This window comes from Corvus hawaiiensis, chromosome 9 (genome assembly GCF_020740725.1).
Source record: "Corvus hawaiiensis isolate bCorHaw1 chromosome 9, bCorHaw1.pri.cur, whole genome shotgun sequence".
Taxonomy (NCBI): domain Eukaryota; kingdom Metazoa; phylum Chordata; class Aves; order Passeriformes; family Corvidae; genus Corvus; species Corvus hawaiiensis.
In genome coordinates this window covers 22,861,194-22,878,289 of record NC_063221.1, presented here as the reverse complement: position 1 = coordinate 22,878,289, position 17,096 = coordinate 22,861,194, and the positions used below count along the sequence as shown (strand labels likewise).

General features: G+C 43.4%; 1 protein-coding gene across 9 annotated transcripts in view; it reads right to left on the bottom strand.

Moving 5' to 3' along the window:
* Nucleotides 1-17,096, bottom strand: part of ST3GAL3 (ST3 beta-galactoside alpha-2,3-sialyltransferase 3) — a 189,868-nt gene that overhangs the window by 24,806 nt on the left and 147,966 nt on the right. For all 9 annotated transcript variants that reach the window (XM_048312278.1, XM_048312276.1, XM_048312274.1 and 6 more), the window contains one exon: nt 1,241-1,387. In XM_048312278.1, the coding sequence (XP_048168235.1) occupies nt 1,241-1,387 (147 nt within the window). The remainder of the gene's footprint in view (nt 1-1,240; nt 1,388-17,096) is intronic.

The window sequence follows — 17,096 nt, the reverse complement described above, 5'->3', positions numbered from 1 at the left end:
CCGGATTCTCTCTTCTCCTTTCAGTTTAAGTAATAACTTGTGTATTAAAATAACGTGTTTAAAAATAAAAACAAATTGGAGAAAAATAAAGTATGATGATTTTTGTCCTTTATTGGGGCAGCACTCCTGATTTTCTGGAAAACAAATCAAGACCACATTGTTCTAAGGGTAAGTTCTGGAGAAGGCAAAGAGGTGAAGTAAGTTAATTCCTAGCTGATGGGAATATTTGCAATAAGATGCCTTCAGTGCACATATCAAAAATCCAGAGTTCCCAGAATCCCATGACAGTGCATTTTACAAAAGGCCCATTCCATGTGGCTGAACCTGCCTGCACACATCTTGCACTTCTCATTTTAAGAAGGAAATGTCTTATCTCCAGGCACCCACCCATCTGACTTGCACAAAACAAATGTCTCTAATATTCCAGAAGTCTTAATGATATAATTATGACATGGAAAATGAGGCACTATTAGGTCTAGTCCAAATCCGCGCTGTGACATAGCAAATCTGCACTGGTAGCAATGGAAGGACAATGCCAGCAGCAGACCAAGCAGACCTTGTCCAGCAGAAGTGCTTCTCTCTGGGTTTGTCAGCTGTGCTAATGTAGCCAAAAATGTCACGTGTGGTCTCTATCAACAACAACATCACATGTGTACATGAGCAGTTTACCCACCCAAGTAATACTCTAATGGTTGATATATTACGTAGAGCAAATATAAATAGGTTCTGAGGACAGTGTTGCGATGTGAGATAATCCAGAAAACCCAAGTCACCACCTACTCCAACACTAACACTTCAAAAAGCTGCACTGGGGGTGAGAGATACGAGAATGACCATTAAGGTATTTTGTTAATAAATATGAGCTAAAAATGTGGTTTGCATTGTTTTCTTTTGTGAGCTTTTATGCATAAAACTTTTTGGGATAAGACCAGAATTTCTTACCAAAGGCCTCCTAAAGCAAACCTTTACTCTCTTCTACTATAAGCCTGGGATGAAACTTCACAATGGCTTTCAAGGCACTGCTGAAGTGTTGATGATCCCCCCCAAAATCCTTGGATCAGGAAGGTTCTTGCCTGGGTCTGAATGAGACTGAGAGCTGCCACCGTAACAGAGCCAAAGTCCCTCCCTTTCAATGTCCAACAGTGGAGGCCCAAAGGAAAGGTAAGAACAGTGTCAGCCTCCTCTGCTGCTTGGTGTCACATCCTTCTCTGAGGTTTTGCTTCCTTTGCTTTATACCTACCCCTCTGCCCATCAGGCCATTGTTGAAAGGCAGTCCGATGAAGCTGAAAGCCGCCTCCTGGATGAAGTAGGGATTCAGGATACGTATCTCATGAGGTTCCCTTGGGACACGGGTTGCCACTGACTTCCAAAAGCCATCAGAGGCACTCTGATAACAACAAGGAAAAAAAAAAAGAAAAAAGAAAAAAAAAAGATAAAACAACAAACGCAATGATATACCATATATAGCAGATTTCTATTATTTTATTAAAAAACAATATTAAAACGCACTACTGCAGCAGCTCCCATTGTCTCTGCTCACTGCCACAGGGCAGTAGTGTAACATTGTAGGGGACCTGTGCTTCTTGGAGAGGTGACAGCAGCATGGACTGATGCACTTGAGCCAGCCTGGATAGCAACTGTGAGGCCTGGGCTTCAGCATGAATAACCTCTTCCCTGGTGCCATCTTTTCACTGTTATTTGCACTTCAGCTGGTTTGATCCATGGATTAAGCATTCCAGCACATCCTGTGATCACTCCCACCTGCCTTCAAGGGGATACACCATTGGATAGCAAATGCTTTAAGAACATTCAAAGAGATTAAAATGACTGTACAGCCCTACTTCCAGTGGTGAGCTACATGCTTCCCACTTTATCCTAGATTTGTCCTGCCCTATTAGGTTTTATGTGAGTTAAACTGTAAGGTTATAGAAATATCATCTTGTCTTGTGAAGAGTCGTGAATGCTCACAGTACAAGGGAGGAAACAACTAAGCATGTCTATTATTTTTACCCAATTCAAGTTTTCACTCTGCAAACATGGAAGAACACTGGCCTTGATATGTGCTGAGCTGCTAGACAGCCTTGCCTGGAGAGGAGCTTGTGCCACTCTGCCACATGGCTTCCCATCATTGACACCTTTCCAGGTGTCAGCAGGTATAGTACAGAGTTCTCCCAAAATAACCAGAGGATCCTGTGTTCACAAGACTTAGGGAGCAATTGTGTTCCAATGTTTCACTTCTCTTTGGGTTAATTCAGAGCAAGGCACAGGCCAGGAAGCCAGGAATTTTAATCTGCTGACCAGCAGTTTGGGCAGGATAATCTGACTGAACACCTCCTTCTTGAAGCCATCTTCCCTGAGATCTCCGTGACAAGCAACAGAGACAGTCACTACACTACATAAAAAGGACACACTCTGCAATTCATTACATACACCGGTTTTGGGTTGCTTGCAGCTTAGCAGTGACTTTACAGCTGCTCTCAAGGCACTGATGAAAATGTTGATTATCCACTGCAAAATCCTCAGGAGCTTCCCCTGCCCGGTAGTGACCACCCCTGTAATTACGGACTGGAATTCTGCCTCAGCCAATGCCTGCTGCATTTCAGACACTCCTTGTGCTGTGCTCAGCTCCTGTGAACTCTCATAACACGTGTTGCTACGCACCTTACAGAGTGTTTTTTATGGAACAATCCCATGGATATCTTTAGCTGCTGAATTTCATATCCTGAAATTGAAACTTTGGCAGATGGTTCATGCTACAAAAGGCATTAACAGAGCAAACCTGAGGAGGGTGCACACCGTCATCCAAACCAACTCTCTAAGAAAGTCAAATCCCATTGCTATCCATGCCCCCTCAAAACTGCCTAAACATAACACACTTTTGACAACCAGGGCAAGCATCCCATGGGTTTAAGTTCACATTTCAACAATGGCCAAGTGCCCTTGGGAACCTCAATGGAAAAAATTCTTAATTATCACTCATGTTTTTTCATCATACACACATGTTCTTTCATCATAGTAGAATTACAAAGAATGCCTGGTGTCAAAGCAGTCTAACACTTTCCATTATAATAAGCCATTTTCAGTCACTGAGCAATCCCAGCATTTAAAAAAACAGAAAAAACCTTTACAAATATTAATGAAGTCCAACATCCATTTGACCAAGGGATTTGAGGGATTTGGTATGCCAGCTGAGTTTTGCCTTCTTGTGAAAATTCATTAAAAATTGGATAAATATTAAACCTTTGGAATTTCCTAAGGGCACATGTAGAGTAGAGGCCTTTCAGTTTCAGGGAAGGAGACCAAAAAAAAAAAAAAAAAGTCACAGATTCCACTTGCATTAAGCATGCTCCAGGTCTCACAGAAATTAAGATGATAAACAAAAATCTTGAACAGCTACTCATTCAATGAAACCATCTTATCATGGGCTTAAGCAGGCACCCCCTGGAAAAATAGTGTGTGACCTTGAAACTAAAATAAATTTATAAGTTCAATTATTATTTCACATACAACTCTAAATATGGCATTGCCTAAATTTTGTGAACAATTCAAGCCAAAGGTCTGCAAGCTATTTGAAGTGGACAGAAGATGCCTTTTGTTTGGACTTACACTCTGTAGGAGATTCTACATAAGTTCTGGGACTTAAGTAGGTTTTACATGGCTTTTACATTACACACAAAACATTAAATAGAAAAGGAAAAGAAGAAAAGCTATAAACATTTGAGAGTTTTACTCCTTGCTGCTGCTGGAGCTGTTTGGAGAGAAATAACCACACACACCACCACTGTCCATTTTCCCAGCACTGTGTGAACTACACCAGGACCACACCTGGGCTCCTCTCAGCTACTTCAATGCCAGTGTAAAATAAATGCGGGTGCCCATCCCTAGCTAGAAATACAAGCTTTGCTTTGCTCCCTTCTATTTAGCTGTTTCTCCTGTTGTACTTCATCACTATTTCCCTAAGCATTTCCTTCAGCTATCACACTGCTCTGAAACCGCTCTGGCTTCTCCCTTCTGTCTCATTTCTATTTGCTCTGTGTTCTTCCCTGTAACTTTTCTGGGCAGTTCCCCTGAAATTAGTTTTGAGGGACACCTGGGGTAGTCTTTCATTTTGGTGTGTTTTCCTGCTGTAGTTTCTAAAACAATTGTAGGGAGGAACAGGGACTCTCAGCAAGCAGCTCTCTCACTTCCACCTATACAGCAGGTAAAGCCCTGTGTAGTGCTAAAGAACCAAAAACTGTTTTCCTGGCTTGTAATTACCGAGATCCTCAGTCTTGTGGTTTGGCTCTCCAAGCCCCGTAGTTCTGAGCTCCATCTCAAGCGCTGTGGTTTTCTTCTGCAGCTTGTCACTGGCACGCTCCAAAGTGCAGCACCAGCCCTGCAAGCCCCAGGGGGCTGCTCCCTGACACAGCCCCCGGCAGCCGGGAGTGCAGCCCCTTCCAAGGCTCCGCGCTACCGCTGGTGCCGCGCCGGGGGTGGATGCTCAGCCTGATTGGACCCAGATGTTCAGAGAGGTTTCCAAAGCAATTACTTCCCGTTGGGGAACGCTGTCCCTTTTTCTGGCTGGGAGGAGACCCATGGAGCAGCAGGCTCTAGGAGGGAGGGCATACTTTTCCTGCCAGATTTGGGAGCTCCGACTCGCAGTTGGAGGTTGGGGGCATCCTCTGTTCTCCACTGCAGTGGCTAAACCTGCAGTACCTAAGGGTGGGCTTGTCACAATGAAATAACTCCCTTCCTGATCAGCACAATGATAAACAGTCAGAAAATGAGTCTGAAAACTGCTTAGGCAATGTTCCCACAGTGCCTCATCACCTCCTTGTACAGAGGTGGAAACCAGAGGGTCCAGGCTGGAAATTGTGTATCCTTGTTTTCAGGTCCCACTGTTATTACTTGTTGGCACTACTGTGCACCTGGAGCCCCAGACACAGATCAGTATTTACAGTGCCAAAGGCTGCCAAAAGAAGCTTATACTATATATGTGTAAAGAAACAAGCATCACAGGGAGAGAGGCAGACAGGAGAACATGACTGAAGAACAAGTCCATGAGGGCCACAGCATTTTTAAGCAATGTTGGAGTGTTTTCAAAATTGGACACCACTAAAGGCTTTAGAGGAAACTATTTTAAAAGCACAGAAGAATTTAGATAGGTCGGGGCTTTCAAGCCAATTTCTTGTACAGTTCTTATCCAGCGAGAGAGGCAAAAAGAGACACCACCTCTAGAGACACCACTCCAGGAATAAACTGGTACAGACATGACAGACCAAAGATAGCAGATTAGGGGGAAGGGATAAAAAATGGCAGGGCTCACCAAATAGCTCCAGGGACAAGACAATCCAGCTGCAATCCCTCATTCTGTCCATTTGCAGAGTACTGAAGGCTAATAGGCACAGCCGGTTGTAAACTATTTTTTGTCTCCATTCAGTTTTCCGTCTCCTGTTCTCAGATTTACCAAGGCAAATCACAACTAAAATAAAATCACGCTAAAGGCAAATCATGCTAAAATAAAATATGGAAACTCAGAGCCTTAGCCAAGAAGCACACCTCAGTGGAAAATACAAACCACGAGAAGCAGGCTGAGTCTCCCAGAATAACAACATTTCTAATATACTAAGCAAAATGAGAGGTAATGCCATTGTGTCCTGATGATACAGATGCTGCCTCTTTTGTACCTCTGTGATACTAGTGGATTTAGGACTACAGGCGGCATAGCTCATTGAGATTTCTAGCTCTGATGGGAAGGGGACAGGAAGATTGCAAAGGTCAGCTACCGGCAAATCTGGGTACGTAGTATGTTGTTGCAGAGCAACCAAATGAAGAGACTGGAGAGGCAGCCTGTGGAAAATGGAGATTACTGCTCTTTTGAACTCTGCTAACACCAGAAATGGAGAGGAAGAAGGACATGAGGCAAAAAAAATGTCAAGGGATGATGCATCAGTCATAAGACCTCACCATGCTTGTGAGCACATTGTTGACTGGAATCTCTGCCCCCACCAAGCCTGGAATGTGATTTATTCTCTACCCATCATCCACAAGCTCTCACTGTCACACAAACAAGGTACAGCAAAACCACTGCGATCCATATGCAGAGGCTTTTGAAAGGTTTCTGCTCAGGCATAGCTGGATTAGATGTGGAAGGTGTGTTTCCACTAGAAAATAACCATCTTATCAGCCAATGCTGCATTTCTCAGCGGTCAAGTAGACACGGAGGCCTAGAAAATGCTCTTCTAGAAGTGGTAATATAAACGAAGTTGCATCATTTGCACTGATTATCAAAGCAACAAGGAATTCTTAGCAACAAGAACAGAGATGCTGAGAGCCTGCAGTCTGGGATGATGGTCAACTGCCAGACCCACTAGCCCACACTTCAAGCATATTTACCCAACTTTCTCAAAGCTATGGAGAACCCCTTACCACCCTCTGCACATGGTTCTCTGGCCAGCATTCATTCTGAATGATCCTATCTTCAGTTTCTAGAGCCTAGAAATGCTCTAGAGACTAGTTCTGCTCTTATCTGCCCCAGTGAAAAGCTCTTACTCTGCCTGAAGCAGGAGCATTCCTCAAGCCTTTCCCTCATCTTCTCTTTGTTCTGTTGTCAAAAGAGATGCAGCTCTTCAACTACTACCCAACAACACAGTACTTCTAATTTTTTCCAGTTTTGTTTCTTCTCCCCAGGCATCCTCCCACTGACCAGGTCTAAAATCAACCAGCTGTAATTTCCCAGCCCATTCCCCTGTCAGTGTGGCCCACCTGCCAACTGCCTCACAGCACCTAAAAGAACTCCTGACTGGTTATAAAGCCCACAAATTTAGTTTTTACTAATGTTTCTCAGGGTAAGACCCAAATATATTACATACCTAGCAAACAAAAAGCAGCAAAGCATGATGGAGACAAAAGCACCTCAAAACATGGCACTACCAGAGCTTTTTTTTCCTTTTTAAAGCAAAAATATTTTCTTCTTTGTTGATAGAGCTGAGCTAATCATTCACTACTAGAGAGAAGTTTCATGAGGCTTGATAACCAGGTCGAAAACCACAAGAGAAAGGAAACTTAATTCCAAGCAGCAGCTGCAAACTTTAAACACTGTGCCAGACATGTCACCTACACAGCACCCTGGCTACACATGAAACTGGAAGCTGTCCCATCCACAGATACCAGCTCAGAAAGCAGCAACTTCAGTGGTGAGAAAATCCACCTGGGACATGACGGTGGCACTGGTGTGTCACACACCAGTTTGCTGTAACTCAGCAACGTGCTCATTCCCAGGGATGTCAGGAACTTTCTGCCCTGTTTACCTGCAAACATATATTGTGAATAAGCAGATAGGCATATTCAAATAGGCCTACTGAATTTCCAGCTTCATTTGACCTACATAACTGAGTGCTACAGCTAACCCAAATACAGACACGTGGCCCTCCTGTGTGGCTGGTCTAACACCAGCTGCTGTCTTCTGATTCACAGGATTAAACAGCACAAGGCCAAGAGCAGCTCTAAGGAGTCACGAGAGCAAAGCTATTTTTATGACATGTTGTAAATGAAAAGGAATTCCTCTTTCAAAAAAAAAAGTATTCTCATGGTTTTATCCAAGTAACTGAGAGCAAAATGTGGTTCACAGTTGTAAGATAACAAAATGCCATTAAAAAAGAGATTGTCCCGCGAAGAAAACGGAACTTGGAACATGTCAGAGGAGCTGCAGAAAAACACTGAAGATCTTTCTGATGAATGCTGTTTCACAAGTCGAAGCATAAACGACGGCTCACATACGGTGTGTCAGCAGACGTGTCTTCTATGTGCAAACAGGGTGATGGATAGACTGTACTATGGACTCTTTTGTTCAAAATGTAAGCTGGATTTTGAGCCAAACTTTGAAGAAAATATTCCTGTTCTGAAATGTCTTAGGAAAGATGGAAGTTTTTAGTGAAAGGAATGGATTCAGATAATTTATGTTTGCTTTGTGGTTTTTGTGAATAATAATCCTTCAATGAAAACATATCTGAAGTAGTAGAGTTTCAGAAAAATCCTAAAGAAGAATAGGTCCTACATCATCATTATATACAGGGTATTTTGTTCCCATAAGGGACCAGCTCCTTTACTTCATTATTATTTTTATGATATAGTTTATGAAATGTCACACTCATGTAACATCTATTAAAAGGATACCAGGACTGAAAGTGAGATCCACATGTTAGTAATTGCTGAAGTAGGACTGTCTCACAATTTCAGCTGAGGACTACTGTTGTGAACACTAACTTTCCAATCTTCCCACAAGATTTTTCTTATATCACCACGTATCTAAGTGTTTTACAAACCATACTTTCACACTTAGAGCATCTCTGCAATACTTTGTGTGTGTAACATCTCCTCAAGAGGAACCCTCAGTGTCTAACCAGCAGAACCATTCTTCCTCCTTGCATTTCCTCTCTGCTATCCACATGTTCTACAGCTCCTACAACTACTCATACAAGGCTGAATGTCTTGCATTACAGAAATTAGTCCAAATCTCAGTCTTCCCTCTCCACTAGATAGACAGCTGTGTTCTAAGCAAGCCAGAATATAATTATGTAATTAAGAATAACATCTGCACAGGAGAACTGAATTAACGTTGAAAATGCAATGTTATTTTTTTGTTTAACTTTTGGCATCTTGATTCCCATAATCATAGAGCACTTTAAAAAGTCTTAAAGTGCCAGTGTTTTAGGAGTTTCCTGCCAGTTAGAAACCTTTCCATTCTCTGCTGTCCCCAGTACCCATCACTCTTTGACCTCCAACACTTTTGCTCTTGCCATGCATCAGAGCAGGCTACTGCTCCTTCCCAGTGCCTAGGTGACTGGGAGGAGGAAAAGGGGCTCCTGAGAGTCCAGGAGATATTCCCTGCTCCCTGGCCTGCTGTCCTTGCCGCAAACTCTTTGTGGAGAAGTAACTGATGAGAAAATCCTACTTAGTTCTTACATCCCTGAAGATGTTGCATCCCAGCTAACTGTGTGGGAGGACACCTGACAGGCAGGACAGCGGAGCCACAGTAAGACTGACAGTGCCTGGCACTGACGGCATCTAACAGCCCCCATGGAACATCAGACCAAACCCTGGGATTTCACAGAACAGCAGGAGCCCCACCAGGCTGAAGAATTGGACAATCTCAGCAAAATAGGGTGGGAGACTTTTTTTTAAAAAACAAGGATACAACTGTGCATTTTCAGTAGTCGCCTCATCCTGAGACAGCTGAGTTATTTCAGCTGAACTTTCCAGCTGTGCCAAACATGTGGCACGGAAAACATCAGCTCAAAGATGCTGGTGTAATAAAACAATAAAGCATTTTCCCCATTGCTTACAACAGAAAACATGAGGCGATCCCAACTACAAGCTTAGCTACCTGCTCCACTTACAACCATATGCCTGCTCAGGAGAAAAAAAAAAAAATTGAAAAAAAATTTTAAAAGCTGTCTTTGCAGGCTTGGGTGACAAAGCACAAGGGCATCCCAGGGCATCTGAGGACACCCATCAGCAAAGTCTTTTTTGGGGAGCTGAACTGATTCATGAGTTTGAATACAAACAGCAACTCACTAAACAACACATATTTAGACTAAATTCTTGACACATTGCAACAAAAAAAGCTAAAGGATCGCCACAGGAAGAATTATGGCCTAAAAACCCTCATCGCTTTCTGAAGTTATCTCAAAGTGAGATTCCAGGGAAATTTTTACATTGTTTTTACAGCAAGAGTATACAGAAAATCTGTCTTCTTCTAGTTTGGCATCTTTGCTGAAATGAGAAGCCAAATCATTTGTATGTTCACTGAATGTTCATATACAATATATACAAATTATTCAGCCTCCTCTAAGAGGAGAAGGCAGAAAGGTCAAAATAACAAGAAACTGGGAAGATGCCAGGAAGCTCCTGCCCTACTTTGTTTTCTAGACTTGCATTAATAATTGGTGTCTTACAGAAGAAGATTTTTAAAGTAAGATTATTTAATATTCTTAAAAGATTAGAATTTAAATAAACTGTAATCCAAACAGAACATTTACATTTAAAGAGTTTTTTTCCAAATAGTCAGAGTGCTGATTGCCTGGGCCAGGCTCCATATTTTCTGTACTTGTCAGCTGTGGGCAAATTTCATTTAATCAAAAATGACCAGGATACAAGTGATGGTCCAGATGACAAAAACTTCCAAGTAGACCTACCAAGCTATTGTGAACCCAACAGCGTGGTCATTTTCCTCCAATTTTATGCCTCTGACTAAATAAATAAATAAAAATTAAGACACTAACAGTTTTACAAATCTGTCTTAATTAAGAAGAGAAGAAACAACCTCAGACACATGCCACAAAATCACAATAGCAAGAATAGAAATACTACAAAAAAAAAGTCAGATCTTTCCTGAATCTCTCTTGCTTGCTGCCTTCATATGGCTTGGTCTATTTTCAGTTCTGTTGTCAGGAAAAGTGTTTGCATTAAATAGCTGCAAGCACTGAGGTAGGGGTGCTGCTCAGTCAGGAGGGGAAGCAGGTCAGGGATTCACACCTCACACACAGGAGCATCCTTCTCTCCTGGAGTAAGGAGCTGCCATTCCTCTTGGGTAGAACCAGAAGCACCACACACAGCTGGAGCACCGGGGGAGAGATAAATTTAGGAAGATAAAAGCACATGGGGAGTTTAGTTACCTCAGTGTTTATTATAGCAGACTGAAGATATAGGTCAACCCCCTGTCCTGGAGCCCTCGGTGCTTCGAGGCAGAGAAAATGTTACAAATTGCTCAGACAGCTCTAACTATGCAAGTAATCCATGGAGCCTGCCAAGGAACACATGTGTTTCAGGCATAATCGTCCAATCTATTCCTTTCTGAATTAACATCTGTCATCATGACACCATTCAAAATGACTGAAGACTGGATCATATTAACAACCACACATCTTGGATAAATATTTACGGTTTAGACTTTCTCCCCCCACCTCACTTTAAATAAAAAATGCAGATAGTAAAATTCCTGGAGCTGTGAAAGGGGAGTCTCTTTTCAGCCACTGACAGAAAGCATGTGATTTTATTTACAAAACCAAATCAGTGCTTTTCCCCTCCTCTGTGAGTCTTCACACCCCACACTGGTGAGCTTTTAGCATCCTGTGGTGTTGCAGTGCTTTCCAAAGAACTCTTTTGGGGAATTTTGTTATGCTGGAGGTTGCTCACCTCAGAGACTCCACAAAGCCTTCTCCCTCTGGATAAAGAAACCGATCTGGATAATTGTGCCCCAAAAAGAGAAAAAATTGCTGTGACCTTTTCAGACAACTGGATAAAGCAAACAACTTACTTCCATGACAAGCTGTCAGGTGTATTACTGGCTTGGTACCCTGCTCCTCATAGTCAACAAACGGGTCACAGAGAGTGAGGACAGGGGGTCCCAGAGTCACAGAACAGGAGGGAGGGAAGGCAACATGAGAGTGCAGCCCTGTCCTGCGTCCTCCCAGGACACAGAATTTTCCCAGACACTGGATTAAATCTGCATTTCAGAAAAAAAGATGTCAGCAATCAGTGCTCACCTCTGCAAGTATGTCATTTGAGAATTGTAAGGACAGATTTCTAGGAAATTATGTCAGTTCAGGCTGATTTTATCTAGTTGAGCTTCTAGCCACCACATTCTGCTATTTCTTCTCAGCATGGCTTGAGAGGCTGAGAGAAATCCTGCTGACATCTTTCTGGACGTCCTGCATAGCAGAGAGCAAATTCTCCTTCCAGTCCTTTACTCTCACACTGTTTGAGTGGAACTTGACCAAGATGTCCAGTCTTGATTTCAAGACATCAAGAGCAAATTCATCAAGCCTGTAGGGCAGATGTAGCAAAAATACTTATACTGATAAAAATGTGCTGCCTTTTTTGGTCGTTTGCCTAGCTTCAGATACACTTCTTCCGACAAAATTAAAAAGCCTTGTGAGAAAAAATGTTCCCTCTAGGTAGAGAGCGAGACTACAAGTAAATCCCTCCAAAATCTCATGCGTAAGCTAAATAAATTGAACACAAATCTCTCAGACTAAGGGAGGCTTTTCAGACTTCAAATGATTCCTGTAGTTCTTTACTGAAGTGTTAACACAGAACATCTTTATTCTACTAACAGTTGCACGAATAGCTGATACCCTCTGGGTGACGTCTCAGTTTCATTGTTGGCCATGTCCTGGGACTTTTTCCATGTGCTGGATTCATGGTGTGGAGGAACATCTGCTGCACATGTGGGCCATGCAATACCCTCAGCAGGCATGGGCTGCACTGCTGGTAAAACCATGTATGGCTAGATGGGAGAGACACACACCTTGCTGCTGGAGAGGCCAGGTGGAGGTGAGGCCATGTAAGTACTGGGAAAGTTGCGGGAAATCCAAGAGCTCTGTGGTGCAAAAGGGAGCAGGACACAAATCCACAGGCAATCAGGCAATTTCGTTAGCTCTGCTGTTTATAGAATTGTGTGTTTCATTAAGATCAGCACCAGATTTGGAATTGGTTTCTTTACATTTGGCTCAGATATTCCAGTCAAGCTGGGCAACCTGAGTTTACATGCACTACGACCTCGACATGCACCTACCGGGATTTGCATAATACTGGTGTCTGAATATTGCCAGAGCCTCCCAAAGAGGGTGAGTGCAACATGAACACCCTCCTGGTGCTTTTTCAAGACACCTGCACTAGCTCTTCAGCTGGCCCTCACACTGACTTTTTGAGATGTGGAAAAACTGCAGCTCTAAATTACTCATCTTTTTTGACTTCGGTTGAGAAGGAAGGAGTGATCAAATATCCAGGCAAGAGCAGCAACTGTCAGCTGGATGGCAACAGACATCAAAAGAGATTAGATGGTGACAATTTTAGGAAGAAATTGTCTCAGGATAAAGGAGGATGGGGAGGCAATCCCAGAAAGGATGTCCTGCTAGGGCAATGATACAGTCTTCTCAGGGGGCAAATCCTGTTTGGGTCTCTTCATTTAAGAACGATGTACAGGAATAGAAACTAAAGAAATAAAAATCTAACTGGAGCTCTCTGGTTTTCACGTTACAGCTGGGATTACTGAGCCAGAAATGAAGATGATGCTGTCTTGGCAAATGTGGGATAAAGGTTCTTTAAGGACTGCTGATGCCTAGCATGGCTAAATGCTTCCCCTCCATTAATAAAAGTATAGGGCAAGGATGACTGGTGTTAGGTAACAGCAAGCAAAGCAAGGGACAAAAAAAAAAGGACAAAACAATGCATGGTGTGGGAAAGACTAGAAGGGCAGACACACCAACAATTTTTATTTTAATTTTAAAGAGAAACTGTCTAAAATTTGAGTAATCAATGATGTCATTCCTACAAGTATAGATACTTTGCAAACTTTTGATACCTGGATTTTTTTATTCAGAAAACAGTCTGGTTATGGCTATTTTTAATTTTCTTCATCTGCCCCACGGGCTTAGGTGAATGTGATTACAGATTTGTGGGTATTAATGGCTACCCAGTCCAGGTGGACAAATTTTATTGTCCAGGACACATCCACCTGGCAATATTAAATGCTATGAAGGCACATTGCAAAGGTACCAGGACGGCCCCTGCCACCAGCTGATGCTTGACAGTGCACTTACAGACAGTGTGCATGCCTGGGTGGGAGCAGCTCTCAGCTATGTAGTGACCTGCCTAATCTCATTATGCTGTTGCATGCAGGTATGTATGAAGGGCAAGCTCCAGCCTGCACTTTCCATACCAACAACCTTCCTTTGGGAATCTGGCCAGGAAGTCTCCCCCAAGGCCCATGTTGCAAACTGGGTCATTTGCCTACTGAGGTTCCTGTATGGTCCTCAACACAGTGCTACCTGAAAGCTTGTTAAAAATCACAAAATACACAACTAAACTTTCCTCCCTCTTTTGGTCAACAGGGACAACATTTTATACAGCATATCTACATATTTTCCAGTCTCTCTTCTAACCATGACTGGAAAAAGCTGGCTCACCTTCTCTCACAGAGCACCAGTGTTCATATTTCTTACATCTTCTGCAAATTGCTCTGATCTCCTAGGCCAGTCACAGGGAAGGATTTTTTTTTTTTTCCATATGCAAGTCTTCCACAGTTCCCTTGGGCCATTCCCACCAATGCCCTGCAATGGTGAAACAGCTCCTGACCATGGCAGCACAACCCCCCAGGCAGTATGGACTAGCCTTCTACACAGCCAGAGAGATCAAACTTAAAAATCCCAAACGATGTCAAAACAATCATCACAGAAAGACAAGCTAACTTCCAGCTACTCTCTGGCAAAGGAATATGGAATATTCTCCACAGAATGCATCACACAGACTCTCCCACCTCATCTTCTCAGTCAGAGACTTGGTAGGAGCCAGAAAAGTCTGCCTCATGTTTTCACTTTCTTACAAAGCATTTCCTGTGCTTCAGCATTTAGTCAGCTGCCTTGACTGAGGCACCAAACCATTCTGATGATGTGGTAAGGTACTCTCTGCTAATTCCTCCTAGAATCCCCCCACACTCTGTGAGTGGAAATGGTTTTTAAACTATGTGCTAGGACCACAGGACAAGCAATACTGAAAAGGCTTTCTTGGCTCTTCCCCACTGCAAGCCTCATCATGTCCCCTGAGCAGGCTGGCTGCCTTACTCAGAAGCCATGCCTCCCTATATTATACTTCTGAAGGGATTAGTTATAAATAGCTATTTAGGTGAAAACTCAAATTTGTGAAAGAAATGAAACAACCCTTAAGGTGATTTCTCAATTCAAAAGCTTTTCTCATTTATGATGGAGCAGAAAGTCCAGCTTCTGTTCCCTTTCAGCTGAGTCCAAAGAGAGCAGGAGCACACAAGGCAATGCCCAGCCAGACACATCTCTAAGCAGATGGGCTGAAGCTGTGTTTCAGCACAGGATGAGGCAGCACAAATCTGTAACCAAGCTTTGTATTCATAATGCATTAAGAAAACTGGTAGTGGATTTACAGCTCCACCACACTAGAATGCTGTCCCAAGAATCATCCCACGTGTCTTTCTCACAGTCCTTTAAAACCTGAAAAGATCCACTGTACACAAGACATTTAAAGCAACAAGCCCCTTGGAGGAGAAAAGGGAAAGAAAACATTTGCAGTTCAGAAGCAAACTCTGGAGTGAATCTGCCAGTAGCACTGGCCACTCCATTTGTCACCAAAGGCAAGAGACAGCATTGGAAAAAGCAGATTCTTCCTCCCTAGTGCAGACCCAGAGAAACCACCTGCTCAAGTGCTAGTCTCAAGCTCCAAACAAGCTGAAACTACACGCATGTGAATGAAGCTTTACTTGGGATTGGACAGCAACAACAGATTCACAGCCTCACTATTTTCCTGAAGATGACAGGAAGAGCATGATGGCTCCTCAGGTTTGTTTTAGGGATGTAAACCAGCCCACAGGTAAGGCTATTTCATATCTGAGGAATCCACAGTGAACTACAGGGCTGTGACATTCACAGGCTGCCCTAGCAAACATGCAGCATGACAAGGCCATTAACTAATGGAAGAAGAGGAGCTCTAAACAAAAGCTCAGTAGACAGCACAAGTGCTGGCAACAATCCGGCCTTGGCTCCAGCACAGCAACACTCACTGATTGTGCCAGGAAGGTATCATAACACACATTTACCAGGACTAGGAGTAAGCCGTTGGGTTAATACAATAATGAAGTTCCCAAATAAAAACTTAAATAAAACCTTCCCTGCTGCAACATCCACAAGGTCTCTGCAAGCAGCAGTGACATGCTGTGACACAGGAGCAGGGGTTATGTTGTGCCCACTGCTGGAGAATGACGGCTGTAGGGCACCGCTGCTGTGTGCAAGTTGTCAGAGACATGTCCCTGCAAGGGACAGACAACCCAGCCTGGCCTCGCTCACAGGCAGGTGCTCACTTGCTCCTATGACTTTCACTATCAAAGAGAACTTCTAGGAGCTGCAGGCGCTTTCTGCACAAGTGACTCCTCCTGGCAAAGGCTGCAGAGATTCCCACTGGAATCATCCACAGGCTCATTACTACATGAGCAGGAAGCTCGTGAGCTGCCAATTTCTAGTGGCACCTTTGGCCTCACTTGGCTGCTTTGTTGCCATGCGCTAGATGTTCAGGGATGTGAGCCCTAGCAAGCAAGAGAGCTCCCTCTAATTCACTAATGACAGGCAAGAAACCACCCTGGAACTGGCCTCAGTACCAGGCTGAGATGGCTGCTTTTCATGTCTGGAGCTTGTAAATTCCTGTTTGTTTCAGGAAGCATCTACTCTCCATGCAATAGAGAAACTTTCAGCTTTTGACTCTTATTTTAAGAAGAGCGATATATATCCCTCCCCCTGCAATTCCTCTGGTACTCTGTGTATTCAGAAAAAGTTTTTGTCACTGAGAGACCCAGGCAGATGCAGGAGGGTACCAGCAGTGGGAAGCAGCAGGGTGGATCACAATATATATAGATTAAGTCTCTTGGCAAAAATTGCAGTCCAGGAGAAAGTGTAACTGTTCTGAGTGACTGTCCATGAGTAATCCCCCTCTGGGGATGCACTGGCAGCAGTTGTTTCATCAGCAAAGGGGTGCCTGAAAGTGTCACAGGCTCTTGCAGCAATGATTCCAAGTCAGCACTGCCAGACCAGTCACCGCAGACGCACAAACAGCTCACATCTGTGACCCTTCTGCAACAGCCATGAGTTCATGCAACTGCAGGCTGTGGGACTCCAACCCACTTCCCTTCCACTTGTACACTGACTTACTAGGTCAGCATGGTGCAATACTCCCCTCTGCTAACCGTGTCACCTTTCTCCATCCCATACTCCTTTTAGATGCAACCAGTGCAATGATTTTCTCCTTTAGTTTATTTCAATGCTTGTCAAATGACTGAAATTACGTTACCAGTGTTTTAGTCGCTCAGATTCACTCACCCTTCCCCTTCTTAAAGGCAGGTCTACATTCTCTGGTGATACAGTACTGCTCTAACTTCCTACAAGACTGCACTCTGGAGTGCCAGCTCAGCCAGAACTCTGTGATGGAGACTACCTTTGTTTTGCTGCTGACAGTGAATATTTAGCCAAAACTGTCCTTTTCCTAGACTAACATTTTCTTTCAAGTTTTTACTTGCTTCCAGATATTTCTGGTTTAGTGTG